This window comes from Aethalodelphis obliquidens, unplaced genomic scaffold, assembly GCF_003676395.1.
Source record: "Aethalodelphis obliquidens isolate GAN/ISIS:26980383/991018 unplaced genomic scaffold, ASM367639v1 scaffold25, whole genome shotgun sequence".
Lineage (NCBI taxonomy): Eukaryota > Metazoa > Chordata > Mammalia > Artiodactyla > Delphinidae > Aethalodelphis > Aethalodelphis obliquidens.
Window position 1 is genome coordinate 33,929,030 of NW_020837969.1, and position 18,952 is coordinate 33,947,981.

An 18,952-nucleotide genomic window follows, 5' to 3' on the forward strand; every position below is an offset into this window, starting at 1 on the left:
AAACAGACTCATAGACATAGAAAACAAACTTATGGTTACTAAAGGGGAGAGGGATAAATTAGGAGTATGGGATTAACAGATACAAACCACATAACAGGTACATAAAATAGATAAACAAGGACCTACCACACAGCACTGTATAATTATTGTACTGTATAATTATACCTAATGTATAATTATATTCAATATCTTATAATAATCTATAATCAAATCTAATCTGCCAGAAAACCCCAAAACCAAACCCTATGCTGTACACCTGAAACTAACGCAGTATTGTAGAGCACCTCGACTTCAATTATAAAGAGTCCAGGACAGTACTGTGCAGGTGATGCCAGGACCAGGAAGCCCTGCAGCGCGTCCGCACGCAGGGAGGACCTGGACCAGGCGGTGTGCAGCGGGTGTACAATGATGTTGCAGGAGACAAAGGGTGGAGAGAAGAGGGGTGAGGCCAGCCGGGCCTGCGCGAGGGGAAGATGGCCTCCAATGGGGCGATGGTGTCTGGGCGGCCGAGGCAAGGAAGGACTCAAAGATGAGGCCGAAGGTTTGAGAACGTGGGATGATAAACAGTGACGTCAAGAAAATACATGTGTTTGAGGAGTTAGGTAGTGAACGTTTGGGGAAACGAAGAATAAACTATTTTCAATTTTACTAGAAACCCAGATGGCAAGGTTGAGCACATACCTGAAACATGGAATTGAAGTTTAGAGTGAGGTCAGGATGCACAGTGTGAATGTGGGGATTACTTTACAGATGCCATCGTGGACACCGCTGGCCCAGAGAATGAAACCCAGGAGAGACCCTCGGAAAAGCATGTGCTTCGTCAGGACACAGAAGAAAAGACAGGGGAAGGAGAGTCCTGATTCAAAAGGAAAAAGAGGGAGAGGGAATTCTGACTCCTAAATAACTGGAAGGAGAGTGGGGAGGATGCCTTGCCTCCAGGAGAGGAGAGGTTCCGACCTCAGAGACGGTCACTTCAGACAGACGGGGCAGGCTGCACGGGGCACAAAGGACTGGGCACAAGTTACTAGGGGAGGAGCAAAGAGGGTTCGGCGGGGCTCAGCAGGCATCACTGAGCTCCTGCCACGACCCGCTGTGCCTGCGGGCAGGACAGAGCAGCCCAGGCGCTCAGGGGAACGTGGACACTTCCACTGGGTTGCTGGGAGGGGAAGGAGTATGGACGCCAGGGACCAGGCCGGGGATGGGGACACAGGGACAGGAGAGAGCAGGGAAAGAGGGTGCTTTTGAGGAGAGAGAAAAGCTCAGCTGCTTAGAGTTGAAACCTGGCTGCACGGAACCACGTTCAGTTCCCAGTGCGCCTCCTTAAGGTAAAGGTACAAGCATGAGGGGTGTTAACAGGGCAGGCACTGCAACTCGTCCTGACTTAATGCTCTCCAGGTGTCCTGGGCCTCCTGCTGACTTCAACTCAGAGGACAGTGAGAGAGGGACCTGTTATAGCGCCTCCACTGAATTATGAGTTTGTTTCCCAGTCTTCGACTCACGTTTCTATGCTGGAGTGCTCTCAAGTTTGCTCTTAGGGACTCAAGAGGCAGTGCTGTAGAATGTCACACAAAAACAGTGACGGGTCACGCACGTCCCTGGCAAGGCCACGGCCAGGCCCATTCCGCTCTGACGGGGGAGGGTGACGCCGCTCATGCAGTGCGTGTCGGGCCCGCAGGGGGCAGGAGGCAGCGCCCGGAGGTGTCAGCGGGGTCGCCTCCTCCACTGAGGTCAACGCGACCCCTGGGGCTATGACTGTGCCTCAGAGTCAGCATCTGGTCTCCACTCCAACTGATCCACTTGGAGGGACGAGCGCAGTAGCAGGTGCGCATGAGAGGGAGAGGGATGGAGAGAGGGAGAATTGCATGCTCTACCCCCACTGAGAGAAGACCACGGACTTGGAGAACAGAAGCCAGAAGAGCAACAGAACCAGGGCCCCTAACGCATCATGCATGAACTACACCAGGGCTGACGGAAGCAGGGCTCCTGCCAACCCCAGGCTGCCGTGTCCATATGCTCCCTGAACTCACAACATCCCAGGACTCTCCCACCACTCTGGCCGCTCCTCTAGGTCACCCACCTCCAACCCAGAAACCAAAGGGTGAATGAATGCCTGGCCGGGGGGGGCCTCCGGGACTCGGGTGCTATGGTCATGTCCCTTCTGACTGATGCCCGTGCCAGGCCTGCCTTGAAATACTTAGAGCACCACTGAGGCTGTTACTAACCCTACTTGACCACAAGGAAATTGAGGCTTAGGGAGGGTAACTTGCCCAAGATCACAGAGGTGGTGAAACTGGAACCAGAATTCAAAACTCGGCTGTGAGATGGTAAAAGCTGTGTTTCGAGCCACCTCTGACGCATTGTCCAAACGGAAATACTTTTGAAAGCAAGAAAGGAAACCCACCAACAGGAATGGCAGGAAATGGAGAACGTGCAGGGCTCTGCTGAGCAAGCTGGGTGTGGGGTCACTGGCATGTGCCCTCACAGCCCTGCAGAGCTGGACAGCTCCAGCCTCATGTGCATTTAGTGAAGGACAAGGCCCAGTCCTACAGGCACTTCCTGAAGTTAACCTGGTAAGAATCCTGCAGTTACTAACACAGGTCCATCCTTGAAAACTTCAAAAATATTTATGCTTACTATAGAGACAAAAGGACAGGAAGGAAGTTGGAGAATGTGCATGGCACCATGGTCCAGGGAAGCAGGTGGTGGCACAGACAAGTGAGAAGGTGAGCCAGGAGGGAGGCCCGCTGAGTCCACAGCTCGTGGAGATGAAAGGGAAGGGCAGCCAGTGAGCATCTGCATCCGGTGCTCAACGTGCAAGACACCAAGTCCGTTACGCTATGCAGCCCAGAGTGAGGGGCACAGACAGGGCTGGGACCAGTGGCTCAGAACAGACCTGGAGTAGATCTGGACCTGAGTTCAAACCCTGACTCCACCGGTGACCCACACAAGTTACTTTCTCCAAGTTTGTTTCCTTATTTGTAAGAATAAGGGGGGCAACGTTCACCTCCCTGGATTCTTGCGAGGATTAAATGAAACAACATAAATACAAGGCTTCTGGCTGGCACACACTAACAGACAAGCAGGTTTGTGGGGAAAACCTCCCTGGGATGGAGCAGGTGGGATGCAGTGAGGTCAGGAGTAACCAGGGGACTCCCGGGTTTCTGGCTTTGGTGACTCAGGGCCACAGATCATGGTGGAGATTGAGAGGCAGGACCAGGCCTGGGGGTGGGGAGAACCGTGGTGATGCTGATTAACTTGGTTTTGCATCAAGTTTGTAGGGCCTAAGGGTCTTCTGAGCGGAGATGCTCATTGGGTAACTGACATGGAAACCAAACCTCAGGTGAAAGGTCTGGCTTCAAAATACGGGTGTGAGAGTCTGGCATAAAGAGCAGAAGAGATGCCCCAGGGAGAGAATACAGGGACCCTAACCTTAACCTAGTCTCTGAGTCTGTGACTGAGCCTCAGGGAGTCTGTGAACATTGGGAAACTCTACACGAAACGTCCTCTGTGTGCATCTTCTTGGTCCAAGCTTTTCATAAGTTTTCCATGGAGTCTATGGGCCCCTCAATCCCACCTCAAGGTTACCAACCACCGGTGTAGAGTGAGACTCCCCTGGGGAACACGGGTATTCAGGGTCAGGCAGAGACGAAAAAGAAGCCGTCATGGAGATAGCAAGTGACCATGACACCAACGAGAGACTCTGAGAGGCAGCTCACAGGGTCAGATGCAGCTGAGGAATCGACTGAGGTTAAGAACTGACTCTAGCAGCAGAGGTCACCGTGCTGGGTCAGGAATGAAGGGAGGGGAGGAAGTAGACATGGCAGGTGGCACAAAGCAAGGCTTTATCATCATTTCATGAAAAAGGGAAGGTTTTGCATAAAGGAACTTGCCTGAGAATCCACAAATGAAATTTCACAAGCCCGAGTCTGTTTCAGGGGCACACGTGGAGCCTCTCGGGCACCACACACGGCGCCCAGAGCCCAGCCTCCTGCGTGAGGCTTCTGCCAGCTGGAGAGAGGTCCATTGCTAGGCAGCCTCCTTTGTGTGTGTTACCAGAGAGAATCTTACAGAATAAATGCTCCATGGCAGGATGCCGATGCAAGCACGTGTTCAGACGCGAGCAGGGCACCTGAAGACAACAGGAACTGTTACAAAGCTCCAGGTAAGCTGAACGGGTGGAATGTTTGTTGACAGCATTGGCTCCGGGAGAGTCAGACTCAGGGCCACTTACTAGCTGCTGCCCCGGGCAAGTTATTAAGGTCCCTCAGCCTCATTTTCCTCACCTGTAAAAGGTGAACGGTAACTCAGCTCCAGGCTTGGTTGTGACTATTTAATGAGATGATATATTTAATCACAGAGTTCAGGGTCTGACATGCCTTCAGCTCAATCAGTGCTGGCTGGTGCCATGTTTACTGTCTAGAGCAGTGCTGTCCAATGGGCGCTCTGCCTGTCATTATACATTTTCTAGTAGCCCAACTAAAAAGTCAAAAGAGGAGTTTGCCCAAGATGATGGAGTAGAAAGACCCTGAGCTCACCCCCTCTCACAAGCACACCAACATCACAACTATCTGCAGAGCAACCATCGATGAAAAAGACCAGAACCTTAAGAAAAGATATTCTACAACTAAAGACATAAAGAAGGAGTCACAACGAGACATGTACACAGGTGGGTGACCCATAGGCTGGAGAATAATTGTACTGCAGAGGTTCTCCCACAGGAGTGAACATGCTGAGCCCCCGTCAGCCTCCCCAGTCCAGAGTTCCTACACGAGGAAGATGACCCCCAGAGCATTTGACTTTTAAAGGCCAGCAGGGCTTAATTTCGGGAGCCCCACAGGAGTGGGGGAAAGAGAGACTTCACTCTTAAAGGGCACACACAAAATCTCACATGCACCAGGACCCAGGGCAAAAAGCAGTAATCTGATAAGAGCCTGGGCCAGACCTACGTGTTGGTCTTGGAGAGTCTCCCAGAGAGGTGGGGGTGGCTACGGATCACCCTGGGCCCATAAATACTGGTGGCAGACGTATTTGGGAACATTCTATTGCGAGAACATTGCTGTTGGCGGCTGCCATCTTGGCTCGTGAGCGCCAAGATCTGGTCCCACCCAACAGCCTGTAGGCAGCACTGCTAGGATGCCTCAGGCCAAACAACCAACTGGATGGGGACACAGCCCCACCCATAAGCAGGCTGCCTAAAGACCTCCTGAGCCCACAGCTGACTCTAGACACACCTCTAGACTTGGCCCTGCCCATCAGTGGGCCAAGACCTAACTCCACACACCAGTGGGCAGGCACTGACCCTTCGCTCCAGGAAGCAGGCACTAGTCTCTAGACCAGACTCGTTGGCCAGGAGGCAGACACCAGAAGCAACAGCCTGCAGATCCAGCCCACCCACAGCTCACCAGACCCTACTGTGGGACCAGCTGGGACCTGGCCCTGCCCACTAGCAGGCCAGCACAAGCTTCAGGACACCCCAGACCCCAGACCCAACTGTGCCAGCAACTGGCTCCCCAACCACCAATGATTTGAAATGAGTTCTGGGATCCCTGGGCCCTGCAGCCAGACTCCAGGACCTGGCTCTGCCTGCCAGCAGTCCAGCACTAGCGCCAGGACCTACATTCACCTGTCAGTGGGTGCACAACATCCCTGGAGTCTTTGGTACCCTGATTCCACTCACCAGTGAGCCAGCACTAGCCCCAGGGCCCCCTAGGATTCCTCAACCAGTCACCTCATGACCAGATCCATCTACACAGCAGCCGGCAGCATCCACACAAGGCAGGGCCTGAGAACCAACCAGGCTGGGGACCAACCAAGCCCCCCAGATGGCCCGCACACTCAGCCCCTATGACAGAAGGGCCGACACAGTCCTCTTAGGGGGCACCCCTAGAGCCTATACCTTGAGTGACCAGGTGGGAGTGCGCTGCTGGGACACACAGGACATCTCCTACAGAAGGCCACTTTTCCAAGGCCGAGAAACATAACTAACCTACCACATACATAATAATACAAATAACAACTTAGACAAAATGAGGCAGCAGAGGAACATGTTCCAGATGAAGGAACAAGATAAAACCTCAGAAGAAGAACTAAGTGAAGTGGAGATAGGCAATCTACCCAAGAAAGAGTTCAGGGTAGTGCTCGTAAAGACGATCAAAGAGCTCTGGAGGAGACTGGATGCACAGAGCAAGAAGTTCGAATTTTTTAACAAAAGAGTTAGAAAATATAAAGAACAACCAAACAGAGAAGAATACAATAACTGAAATGAAAAATACATGAGAAGGAATCAATAGTAGACTAAATGATACAGAAGAATGGATCAGTGAGCTGGAAGACAGAGTAGCAGAAATCACTGCTGCTGAACAGGAAAAAAGAAAAAAGAATGAAAAGAAATGAGGACAGTTTAAGAGACCTCTAGGACAACATCAAATGCACTAATATTCTCATTATAGGGGCCCAGAAGGAGAAGAGAGAGGGAAAGAGTCTGAGAAAATATTTGAAGACATAATAACTGAAAACTTCCCTAACCTGGGAAAGGAAATAGTCACCCAAGTCCAGGAAGCACAGAGAGTCCCATACAGGACGAACCCAAAGAGGAACATACCAAGACACACTGTAATTAAAATGACAAAAATTAAAGATACAGAATATTAAAAGCAGCAAGGAAAAAGCAACAAATAACATACAAGGGAAGTCCCATAAGACTATCAGCTGATTTTTCTGCAGGTCAGATGGGAGTGGCACAATATATTTAAAGTGATGAAAGGGAAAAACCTACAACCAAGAACACTCTACCCAGCAAAGCTGTCATTCAGATTCGATGGAAATATCAAAAGCTTTACAGACAAGTAAGAGCTAAAAGAATTCAGCACCATGAAAGCAGTTTTACAACAAATGTTAAAGGAACTCCTCTAGGTGAAAAAGGCCACAACTAGAAACAAGAAAATTACAAAATGAAAAAGGCAAACATACAGTAAAGGTAGGAGATCATCCACACACAAAGCTAGCAAGGAGGTTAAAAGACAAAAGTAGTAAAATCATCTATATCCACAATAACCAGTTAAGGGGTACACAAAACAATTAGATGTAAAATATGATATCAAAAATAGTAATTGTGGGGGAGGAAAGTACACAAGCAGGGTTTTTAAAATGCATTTGAAATAAAGAGATCAGCAACTTAAAACAATCACATATATATATATATATATATATATATAGGCTGCTATACAAAAGCCTCCTGGTAACAGCAAACCGAAAATGTATAATAGATATACACATGAAAAAGAAAAAACAATCCAAACATAACACAAAGACAGTCATCAAATCATGAGAAGAGAACAAAAGAAGAAAGGGTGAGGGGGAAGACCTAAAAGAAAGAATCCAAAACATTAACAAAATGGCAATAAGAACACACATATTGATAATTATCTTAACTGTAAATGATGGACTAAATGCTCCAACCAAAAGACGTAGGCTGGCTGAATGGATGTAGATCAAGACCCGTATATATGCTGCCTACAAGAGTCTCACTTCAGATCTAGAGACACATACAGACTGAAAGTGAGGGGATGGAAAAAGGTATTCCATGCCAATGGAAAACAAAACAAAACAAAAGCCAGAGTAGCAATATTTATATCAGATAAAATAGACTTTAAAATAAAGACTGTTGGGCTTCCCTGGTGGCACAGTGGTTGAGAGTTGGCCTGCCGATGCAGGGGATGCGGGTTCGTGCCCCGGTCTGGGAGGAACCCACATGCTGCGGAGCGGCTGGGCCCGTGAACCATGGCCGCTGAGCCTGCGTGTCCGGAGCCTGTGCTCTGCAACGGGAGGGGCCACAACAGTGAGAGGCCCGCGTACCGCAAAAAAAAAAAAATTAAAAAATAAAATAAAATAAAGACTGTTATAAGAGACAAAGAAGGACACTACATACTGAGCAAGGGATCAGTCCAGGAAGAAAATATAACAACTGTAACATTGTTACAGTTGTATATGCACCCAACGTATGAGCATCTCAAAATATAAGGCAAATATTAACAAAGGAGAAATTGACAGTAATGCAATACAGAACTTTAACACACCACTTACAGCAATGGACAGATCAGCCAGACAGAAAATCAATAAGGAAACATGGGCCTTAAATGACACATTAGACCAAACAGGCTTAATGAACATACAGAGGGCTTTCCATCCAAAAGCAGCAGAATACACATTCTTTGCAAGTGCTCATGGAACAGTTTGCAGGATAGATCTTGTGCTAAGCCACAAAACAAGTCTCGGTAAATTTAAGAAAACTGAAAACATATCAAGCTTCTTTTCTGACCACAATGCTATGAGACTAGTTCTATCAGTTTTTCACAACAGAAGTTCATTACTCCCTTAAATTTAACACTTGGAACAATACGTTTTGCACCACAGTGGTTCCTCTTTGACTACAGAAAAGGAAAAGTTCTGAGAGTCTTTCTCCACTTCCCCTATAAAGACAGGCCTCCTCTGTGTCTCATCTTGCTCTGTCTTCGGTGATCAAGCCACAGAGAGTCAAGGCCGTGTTGTCATGGCTGAGGCTCCCCAGGCTGAACGAGGCCCCAGCTGCTGCTTGTCGAGCCCTCAGCATGTGTTCCTCCTCGACGGTCTGGATGACTTAAGTGCTACTTTTCCTTAGTGGTTCATAGCTGGGCTGTGGCTTTGAGCTTGTCCTTTTCTTGGCTCATAAATATATCTATGTCCACCCCATTCCTTTACCATTCTAGCTCACCACTTAGCAGTTCTTTCGCTGTCATCCGGTCATTTTTTTCTCTGTATAGCCTACTGTGGTGAGTTTTCAAAAAGCATCACTAGACTTTTAGTGATAACTAGCATATTGTGTATCCCAGGAACCTGTCCACCTTACAGTAATCCTCAGGCCAAAGTAGGAGAGGCTAAAAAACAATCAGAAGTATGGATTTAACTCAGTAATAGATCAGAAAATCATTTCGAAATGTAGCGTGAAAATATGATTGTTAGAGAGGGACAGAATTCTGGACCTCGTCTGCCTGCTGGGGCGTAACGAGAGGGCAGAAGCTGCAGGGTCCAGTCTGGTAGCCGCTGGCCACAGGTCACTACTGAGCACACGAAATGAGGCTGCTCTGGGCTTAGGTGTGCTAGACAGGTAAATGACCAGAGACTTGGTAGGAGGAAAATTAATGCAAAATACCACACTAATACTTTTATATGCATTATATATTGATATGATCATATTTTGGGCATCTTGGGTAAAATAAATATATTAAAATTAATTTCACCTTTTTCTTTTGATTCTTTTCTGATTTTACTTTTTAAAATTTTTAAACAATTTTAAAGGTTACACTCCATCTACAGTTATTACAAAATATTGGCTCTATTCCCCGTGTTGCACACTACACCCTTGTAGCCTGTCTTACCCCCAGTAGTTTGTACCTCCCACTCCCCCTCCCCTACGTTGCCTCTCCCCGCAACCGGTAACCACTAGCTTGTGCTCTACGTCTGTGAATCTGCTTCTTTTGTTATATTCACTAGTTTGTTGTATTTTTTAGATTAGTTAAGTGATCATTAAAAAAGTATGTTGATATACACCTATTCCACTGTGTAAATCAACATACATTTTTTATGATCACTTAACTTATAAAGTAACATAGGTTTTTGAAGAGGTAGATTCAAACCCTGCAAAGGAAGAACTTAAGCAAAGAAACGGAAATTATTGTCTTAAGTCAGCACGAGGAGAACAATTCAGCAAACATGAGAAGCCCAAAGTGTTTCAAAGAGCCTGGGCCAACGATTCCAGGGGCAAGAGCCCTTCTGCTGTCACCAGGCTTCAGTCACGCACCACATCTGTGTGTTATGTTCACAACCAGCATGGTGCCCAGTGGCCTGGTTACACCTGGTAAACTCTGACTGAAGGGTGCAAGGAAATGAAGGAGCCAGTTCAGAAAGATAAAAGCTCATGCTTCAGTTTGGACGCGTTACCTCTAGAAGGAAAAACAAGTATCTATTTGGAGAGTGTAGGGTACTGTGAAACCCAGAAGATCTGGGCACTAACTGGTGGTGTGACCTTGCATTTATTACTGAACTTCTCTGATTCTAAGTTTTTCCATCTGTAAAACAGGACAACTGATACCTATTTTGCAGAAATATTGTGAAGATGACATATAACGTATGTAAAAGTGCTTTGTGTGGTGTCTGACAAAACAGGTGTTTAATAAATAGCTGCCATTGATGATAGTAATAATAAATGAGATGCTCATACTTGTTTCCGTATCACTATAAAGGCTTAATTCTAAAAGATGCCGCATGCTGCAACTAAAGATCCCGCATGTCACAACGAAAATCCAGCACGCAGCAACGAAGACCTGGCGCAGCCAAATAAATAAATATTTAAAAGAAAAATAAAGGCTTAATTGGAAAAAGGTTTTAATGAAAGGCAGTACAAGGTAAAGGTCACTAAACTGACTTCCTTTTTGAGTCTGTGTATACAAGTTAGATTCATGTTCTCAATCTTTGAAACCCTGAATGGTTTTATCAAATTTAATTTTTCCTGGCTTAATGAAAAATGAAGAGAGATTGATCTTGAATACCTCTCTGTAAGTGACCTTGAAAACTGTGTTGTTTTTTTCCAAATGATAACATTTTATTACAGAAAAAGCATCCCAAATATAGGATTTCATAAACACTGATAAATGAACAAGTGCAACTTTAAAAGTAAATACAAAGTAAAGAGGCAAAACCTACAAGCATTCTGCCTTTAAGAGAAAATGTAATGCCCTCCTACAGAGGTGATCCCACCCAGAGCACAAATGTGGCTCCATCTCCTGTAAAGACATCAGGTTTGTTTTCTGAACCATGCCCAGTTTAACAATTTCAAAATGATAGCAAGAAGTGACACGGAATAAATCACTAAGACCAATTAACTTTCTATTGACCATTACTCAATAAAGGCTCCCCATCACACTTTGACAATTTAAAGCCGAAAACTGTGCTTTTTTTAAACAAAATAGGTATTCATCCATAACAGAATGTGCGTGTGTGTGTGGGGGGGGTGTTAATGTGTGCTTTTCCACATCTGTGTGTGCATATCCTGATGTACAAGGAATTCCTCCTCACCCATGGTCCCAAAAGGCCTTCTCAAGTTACCAGGGATTCCTTGAGTCAGGAAGACGTAGTACATCTGAAAAATAATCTCACACTAAAAAATTAGTATTATGACTTTTTTCCTGTTAGTAGTATTTGCATTTTAAGAGTGAATCTCCCTAAAAAAGAAAACTCAAAGAAATATCTCTTAGAATCTAGGAAATGCAAACAGCACTGCTACAAAGATTTTGACACAAAGACTTTGTATGCTGGTAGCAGAATATTAGTTGTCTGTGACAATATGGGGATAGAACTCTTCCTTAATTCCCCTCAGGTCCAGCTCCACGGGTGACTTTTTACTGCAGCTTAAGATCAGCCTGATTTCGAGTAAGAGATCTGCTTTTGGCCTCACAACTCCAGGGTAATTGGCATGTGCGTGCGTGTGTGTGTGTGTGTGTGTGTGTGTGTGTGTGTGTGTGTGTGTGTGTACATGCATGAGCATGGAGACTTCAAGTCAATAAACTGCACCATTAAAATCTCAGTAACACTGAGGGTCCACCTGCCAAATTAGACCTCACACCTGGCTTGCTTCTGACTGGTGTGAAACGTGGGAAAGAGCGGGGAGGCATCCCACGTGCAGGCTCCCAGGCAAGGCGGGCTCCGCTTACCTTTCTTTGGTCTGGGTTTCACTGGCAAGGACTCCTGTTTTTCCATTGCTGCTTCTCTTTCTTTCCATCGGCGGACCTGTTCCTCCCTCATCTTGAAGAACAGGATCTGTTTCTGTTCTTCGCTGAGCTCTGCCAGCAGATCAGGATCTATGTACATCTCCGACAGTATCTGTTTCAGCATCTTTGCAAGGGTGGAGTCTTTTACACCTGTGGCAAAAGTTCTTGAAATTGGCTTCCAGGGCTGCCTTCACCTGGGCTGGCCCTGGGAGGCACCCGCAGACCTTCCCCGAGACTCGAGGGGCTGGGACAGTAATTCAACAAACTGGCTCTGGGTTCCCGGCACCAAGCATCCTGTCCAAAACGCCACTCAGGAACCTGCAAAGAGCAACAGGCAAAATGCAGGCCGTGTTAAAAAGTGTTAAAATGTGCAGACATGGGGCCAGGACAGGCTTAGGAATAAAGCTTGGAGGAAATACAGTATTGCTTTTCATTTCACAAGAAAGCTGAATCAAGCTTTGTTAAGAGTTTGTGTAACCTGTATCCTGTAATTTCCAAAGATACTTTATCAAAAAACAAAACAAACCCTAACAGGTCAATCTCAGGGAAACAAAAAAATGAACAGAGGTTTGGCCTTCTCCCAACTAAGCAAACATACTATTACCTCAGAGCCCAACAACCCACTACGTTCATGGCTAAGAACAGAGTTAAAGAGACAAAGGCACAGGGAAAAATTAAAAGAAGTTATTTCAAAAGGAAATACCGTTTTTGAGATTTCTCAGAATTACCCACCCAAACCCAAACCAAACCTAAGCCATGCTCAAGGAAGGAAAAAGAAGAAATAAACATTAGACCACAGTGCCATTTTCCCATTTCTCCTTAAAAGTAGCACTAAATAAATACAATTATGTACTTTCATCTTCACAAAAGGACAATACAATGTTCAGACAACACACTAGAACCATGAAAACTGTGCAGGTGCAGGAGAGAACATTCATGTACATTTTGGAAGGTCACCAGGTTTTAGGTGTACCTCTTCCAGATAACCTAATTTAATAGGATCTAAATTTACAGACCAGATAAACTGGGGGAGTGGAGGTGACCAGGCTCATCACAAAGGGTCCTGGCTCTGTAAGAGAGTTTCTCAGAGGAAGGAACCTTGGACCTAAGCACACAGGTTGTTTCATGGGGGTGCTTACCCCACTGCGGTTTCATTCTACTTCACATGTTTCTATTTGGTCTATTTAAAAAAATATACCAAACCTTCATATTTTTGTAATCAGAAGGAAATAATGTATAGATTTCCATTCTGAAAAAAAAAAGATGTTTATTTGGTTCCAGTATAATAGGATACACAAAAAAAGCTTACTTATTTCGACTTTCCAGGATCACCTATGTTCTAAGAAACTGACGAATCCTTTTGTGCTTACAATGCCTCAATAATCCCACCACCTAGCCACGCCCTCTCAAATATCTTTTTCTCCAAACTAAGTTCAAATGCTCTTAAACCTCAGACTAGTCACTTAGCCACACCATGGCTCTCCCAGTTCCATCACCTGGTCCTTCTCCAGCCAGACTGTGATGCTCCTCTCACCCCTGGGAGGCCCCTGCAGCTTCACCTTTTCATACTCCTCATGAATGTTTCTCCATTTACACCAGTCTTCCGAGAGAAGCATGAGCAACAGCCCAAGAGCCAGGGTACCCAGAGTGGTTTGCATACACAACACATAGCTCGATTCACTAACGAGTCATTGTGTAGCAGGGACCTTTACTGAGGCTACCATGACTCCCGTTAACTGCATCCTACAATCTGCCGCATTCAACTACCAAAACTCAAATGGAACACAACGTTAACAGAAAATTTTAATTAAAGGCACTGTCTGACTTTAACTCAGTCAGCCATGCCCGCCCCCGGCTCCCTGGCTAGCTTTGTATTTTGTTTTGAGGTGATCTTCAAAGGCTGTAACGGCCACAGTACTGAAGTTCTGTGATGCTTTCTTGACTCTTGGGTCTCACAGCTTCTCCAGGGGTGGGCCAACTAAATCCACACTAAAGGGAGGTTTCCTGAGGCTGAGCTCTTATCTGTAGGTGTCAGAACCGCAGGAAGAATGCAGGTCCTCAGCTCACTGGACTCCGGTGCTCCCAGACCAAGTGGTAAGAAACCAAAGGGAAAGAGTCCTTGACATTCCGGTAAATGTCCTTATGCTGACACGTTCCTTGAGCAGGGGTTGACTTTCACAGAAATTAAACATGGGGAGGGAAGCAGCCCAGTGAAGCTGGAGGCTTCCACTCTGTTTCACAGTTTGAATTGGGTGACTCCCAGCAACAGGGACAGTGTGGGTTGAGCCTAAAAACTAAAACCCTGAAAGGGCCAAATCCCCCCACCCCCACTTCCCCACCCAGAGCGCTCCTGGTCACAAGTGCTGACACCTGCCGCGCAGCCACTACCTTGAGCGCTTGACATGCAGTAACTAATGAATCTTTGCCATAATCTTGGAGTTCAGTCCCTCACTATCCCCATTTTATAGAAGATGGAAAGGCGTACGCCGGGCGGTCTGGCTCCAAGTCAATACAGCAGAGTCTGTGAACCCAGAATCAGAGCATCATCGGGATGCGGTACCACTGGTGAAGTTTTAGAATGAAAACCAGCAAGTTCTCGCGAAAGCGGAAACGAACCAAAAGCACACGAAGCAGGGTCCCTCTCAGGGGCAGAAGCCTCACCCCTGCAACTGCAGGTGAGCTCAGGGGAGGCCAGGTATTGAAAAGCCCCCACCCCAGGAAGGACAGCGGGAAATGCCCGCCATGCCGGCCCAGGCGTGGGCGATGCTGCCCACGGCATTCACCGGGCACTCAGTCTCCTGGCTCCCCCTCCCACTGTCCCTGGGAGCAGCACGGGCGGGCAGTGGGGTGCAGGGCTGCTCTGCACCTCAGGGATGACACGTTCAAGCTCTCACAGCTTCCATTTTGTGCTGTTTCGCCTTTTGTAGCAAACATGGGGTTTTTTTGGCATTAAAGATAACTAATGGACCTTAAGGGAAAGACACTGGCTTCCCTCTGTCCTCAGAGAAAACTTGGGGACCCAGCTGACAACATTCATGTGGGACGAGGCTGCTGAATAACATGCACTGCCTGGCACGCTGAGGCTGTGGACTCCCAGTGGTGTGAACGAACGCCTCCCTCAAATACAGCTCAGGCCACTTACGGGACGGCCAGCTCTGCCTTGCAGGCTGTGTGTCTCTGGGTTGTCACTTCACTTCCCTGTAGGGAGTTTCCTCACCGTGAAATGAGCCTGAACTGTGACCCTTTGTAATCTGAGGTCTAGGCCATATAATCTAGCGGGGAGTTACGGAGACAAGTGGAGCCGGGGTAGAGGAAGTAGAAATGAGGATTTCCCCACTTTATCCCGGACAATCAGTGCTGCTACTGATTCAAACGGGCATGACTTTCCGTGTCTAACACACTGAGGGCAGCAGGCTTCCACTTATGCAAGATCCAGTAAAAAGGAAAGCTCGGCTAACTCGGTTTTCTTCTTGTACAACACTTTTCTTAAAAGACAGAAATGACAAGCAACAAGTCCACATCTGCTACTTTTTCCAAAAATAAATTTCTAATGGGTCACAGTTGTCTTTCAGGATGCCTAGAGTTGTGGCCTAGCTCTCACACTTTCCAGAGCCACTGTCCTATTTTTTTTTTTTAATTGTATTTTTAATGACTCTGAGACCTTACCCCAAATGCCAGAGATACAGCCAAATCAATAATAAAAATAGTGTGATATGGACGGTATAACTTTAATGGTAAGAATATAGTTTGAATTCTAATTCTTTTAAAACAGCCAGCTCTGTTTTCAGACTTTCAGTTATCTTACTCAACTTTATGTTATTAATCTACCTGCACACGGGCTATCTTTGAGGATAAAATGAATTGCCAAGGGTGACAGCAATTTGGTAAATTTTGTAAATATACACCCCTCTTCAGAAATTTGAAATCACTGTACACGGATTTACCCAGAAACTCCACTCATGCCAGATCTATGCCCGCATACGCCTTCCACTTACTTCTTCACTCAAAAAAAAAAAAAAAAAAACCTGTATCCAAGTCGTTCTATTAAGCAGGCAGTCAAACAAAGCCCTTTAGGAGGCGAGCAGGGACTAAGTTTAGAAAGAGGGGAGCTCGCCTGCCTCCTTCCTGTGACTCTGGAGGGGGAAAGACGACTCTGAGCGAACCTGAACAGTGACTCGCCGCTGCCCCTAACGCCACCCCGGGGGCGCCCGGCGAACCCGAGGGCGGGGGGAGGTCACCGCCGGGCCGCCTGCGGCCACCGTCCGGGCCCGTCTTCCGGGGGCGGCGCGCCCACCCCGGGCCCCGCGCCTTTCCCCCGCGCCCACGGCGCCCTCGAAGGAGGGAAGCGTCCCCGCCGCCCGGCCCGCGCGCGCCTGGCAGGCCGTCCTCCCCCGCCCGCGACCCCCACGCGACCCCACCCCGCCGCCCGCGCGCTCCCTCCCGGGCAGTCCCGCGCGCGCCCCTCGGGGACCCGGTCCGGAGCCGGAGCTGCCCGTGCGCCCCGCGGCCCCGCGCGCCCCTCACCACGACCACCGGCCTGGCCCTCGGCGCCGCGGCTCTCCCGCCGTTGCTGCGACACCGGACACCCGACACCGGACACCGCTCCGCCGGCACCTGAGCCCGCCGGGCGGAGGAGCGTGGGGCCGGCCGGCGGGACCCGGACCCGCGGGAACACCCGCGCTCGCTGGCTCCTCCCGGCCCTTCCCGGCCGCCTCCAGCCTACGCGGGGCTGGGCCGCCCGGGGCCGTCGGGCGCCGAGGGAGGGGAAGGCGTGGGCCAAGCACGTCCCCGCCCGCCCCGTCCGTGGTCCAGGCCCGCCCGGGCCGCCCGCACCTGCGGCCTCCGGGGCTCATCCCTCCACGCGTGTCCCGCGGGCCGCGGCGGGTCCCGGCCGAGCGCCGGGCGTCCTGGCAGGTGGGGCCCAGGCAAGGCGGGCGGGACCTTCTCAGCTGCACGGGCTGAGCTTCTGCTACGGCGTCGCTGGAGCTCACTTTTTTTTTTTTTTCTTTCCCTTTTGTTGACCTGAAGTAAATTATCAAACTCTCCGGCGCTTGTCCGTACGGGTGTGGCTTCGTAGGGAGCCAGGACCAAGGAGGAGAAAGGTTGGAAAAGATGAAGACAGCGGAGAGAGGGGAGAAAATGAAAGAAACGCGGCGAGAAGGAAAGAGGGTAAAGGAAGGCCGTGGACTGCGGCCAGGCCAGGTCGGGGTGTCGCACGGGGGGAGGAGCTGGCTGCGGACGGAGAAGGAAATCTGGGAGGACAGTTCAGCAGAAGCAGAGCGGAAACGTTGGAGGGCATTTTACGTCTAGAGGAACGTTCAGAATGTGTGAAGCAAACAGCCTGCTTTAGTGACGCCCAGGTCGCAGGTGTCCGGGAGAGAGGCTGTAAACGGCGAGTGTGGACCTCGTCTACGCAGCCCACCTGACTTGCTCCTTCAGAAATGAAACCCATTTCTAGCCTCTCCAGACCTCGGAAGATACTCAAAGGTAGAACCTGGGGGCAGAGGTCAGGACTGCCTAGGAGCTATTTAAGAACTTTTCTAGGGATCCTATCAGGGAAGAATTTCTGGTTGGGTTTGGTTCCCACTGTTTATTAAATGAATGGCCTGTAGGGTGTTTCTGGCCGGAGTGTCATTTGCCCCCCGGCTAGCTGCTGTGGCCAACTCAGAGTGAACCCTAACACTGTATGGTGGAGCAGTTGAAGAACTACGAAGTTAGCATTTGACACATCCGAGAAGCATTTAATGAATACTTGCTGGGTGCCCGGCCCATCGTGACACTGGGACCTACAGGGAGCAGACAGCCGGGCCCTGCTGCTGTCCTCGGGGCAGCACTGCCTTGTACAGTAGCTGTGTGTATGTTTTATGCCTCTTTGAAATCATAAACGTGATGCCAGGACTGATCCCAGGCAAGTTTGAATCCTACCTGACACCCAGGCACACAACAGGCACGCAGTACACATTGGTTGAATGGATGTTAACAGCCCGACTGAGCACAGACTGTACACTGCATCATTCTCTCAGTTAGGAGCCCGGTGTGTCTTTCCTTTTCTCTGCCGCCTTCTCTACATCTTCCTTGCCATGGGCCTCGCTCCTGTATTGGTAAAATATCTCTTCTTCTCTCCTTTCTCTGCTTCCCCCTTCATCCTCTTCACCTTGTTCCCCTCTCCGCCACCACCTTCCCTTTCTGTTCCTTCTCTCCCATCACCCGTTATTTCCTCTTTCCATTGGCATAATCTGATACAGAAAATATATTTTTTCATTAATTTCAAAAACAGACAGCTAAAATGTTTTCTATTGCTCTAAAAACAACAATGGCTCTGTTACTTAATTATGAGGCCCTCAATTATCTTCCCTCTGGGCCCATGCCCTCAGAAGAAAGCATGTACCCACCCCGTGATCCAAGATGAGTTGTGGGAGGGTTGCCACCTTCACATGCTGGCAGTGCCCCTGTCGAGTGTGAGGTCTGGGCATTGGCAGGGGCTGGGGGCTGAGCCTCTCCTGCTTGCTGGCCACAGGCGAGTCACAGACCCCTCTGAAAGGAGTGTTCAGGAGTTCCCTATGCCCATCCAGGGCAGTGTTCCAAGAGAAGAGCTAAATATCTATTTACTTTATACTAATTTTTAAAATTAGTCATTTATTTGTAGTAATGGATACCATGAAGCAGATGGCCTATGTTTTGATGAACACGTTCCGTGGCATTCCTTTTAGAATTTTGCTTAAGATCCCTGCTTGTAGGCTGCCATGTACAGCCACGCACCTGGCTCTGTGCAGCTGGAGGGGCGCCGAGCAGAGGCGACAAAGCATAGGTCATCCCCCAGCTGTGAGACAAAGCAGCCCCAGTGCTGCCAGGAAGACCAAGAAGACCACTTTTCATAAGTGTGTGAGTTTTATAGAAAATGAAAGTTACCTTCAGATGTTTTCTTTAGAAAATAGCATAAACACCAATAATGTTTTTCCTGTCATACTTTATCATCAGTAACAGAAAGTCCAGCCATGCTTTTAATTCTCCAAGAAGTAAGCTATACATGTGTCCCTTAGTGACTGTGAAGTAGATGTGAAAGAAAAAGACTAAGAAATTTTAATTTTACTAAAAATTGACCAAATCTCAAAATAAATCTTAGTCATCAATTTTTTTTTTTTAACGTATTG

General features: G+C 48.2%; 1 protein-coding gene across 2 annotated transcripts in view; it reads right to left on the reverse strand.

Moving 5' to 3' along the window:
• Nucleotides 1-16,935, reverse strand: part of SH2D4A (SH2 domain containing 4A) — a 50,983-nt gene extending 34,048 nt beyond the window's left edge. The window contains exons 1-2 of one of the 2 annotated variants that reach the window (XM_027122995.1): nt 16,635-16,935; nt 11,745-12,119 (exon numbers count right to left, since the gene is read on the reverse strand). In XM_027122995.1, coding sequence (XP_026978796.1) covers nt 11,745-11,925 — 181 coding nt within the window. In that variant the 5' untranslated portion in view covers nt 11,926-12,119; nt 16,635-16,935. Of the gene's footprint in view, nt 1-11,744; nt 12,120-16,325; nt 16,533-16,634 lie in introns of those variants that run through there. The other variant, XM_027122994.1, reaches the window with a different exon arrangement.
• Between the last annotated feature and the right edge of the window lie 2,017 nt (nt 16,936-18,952).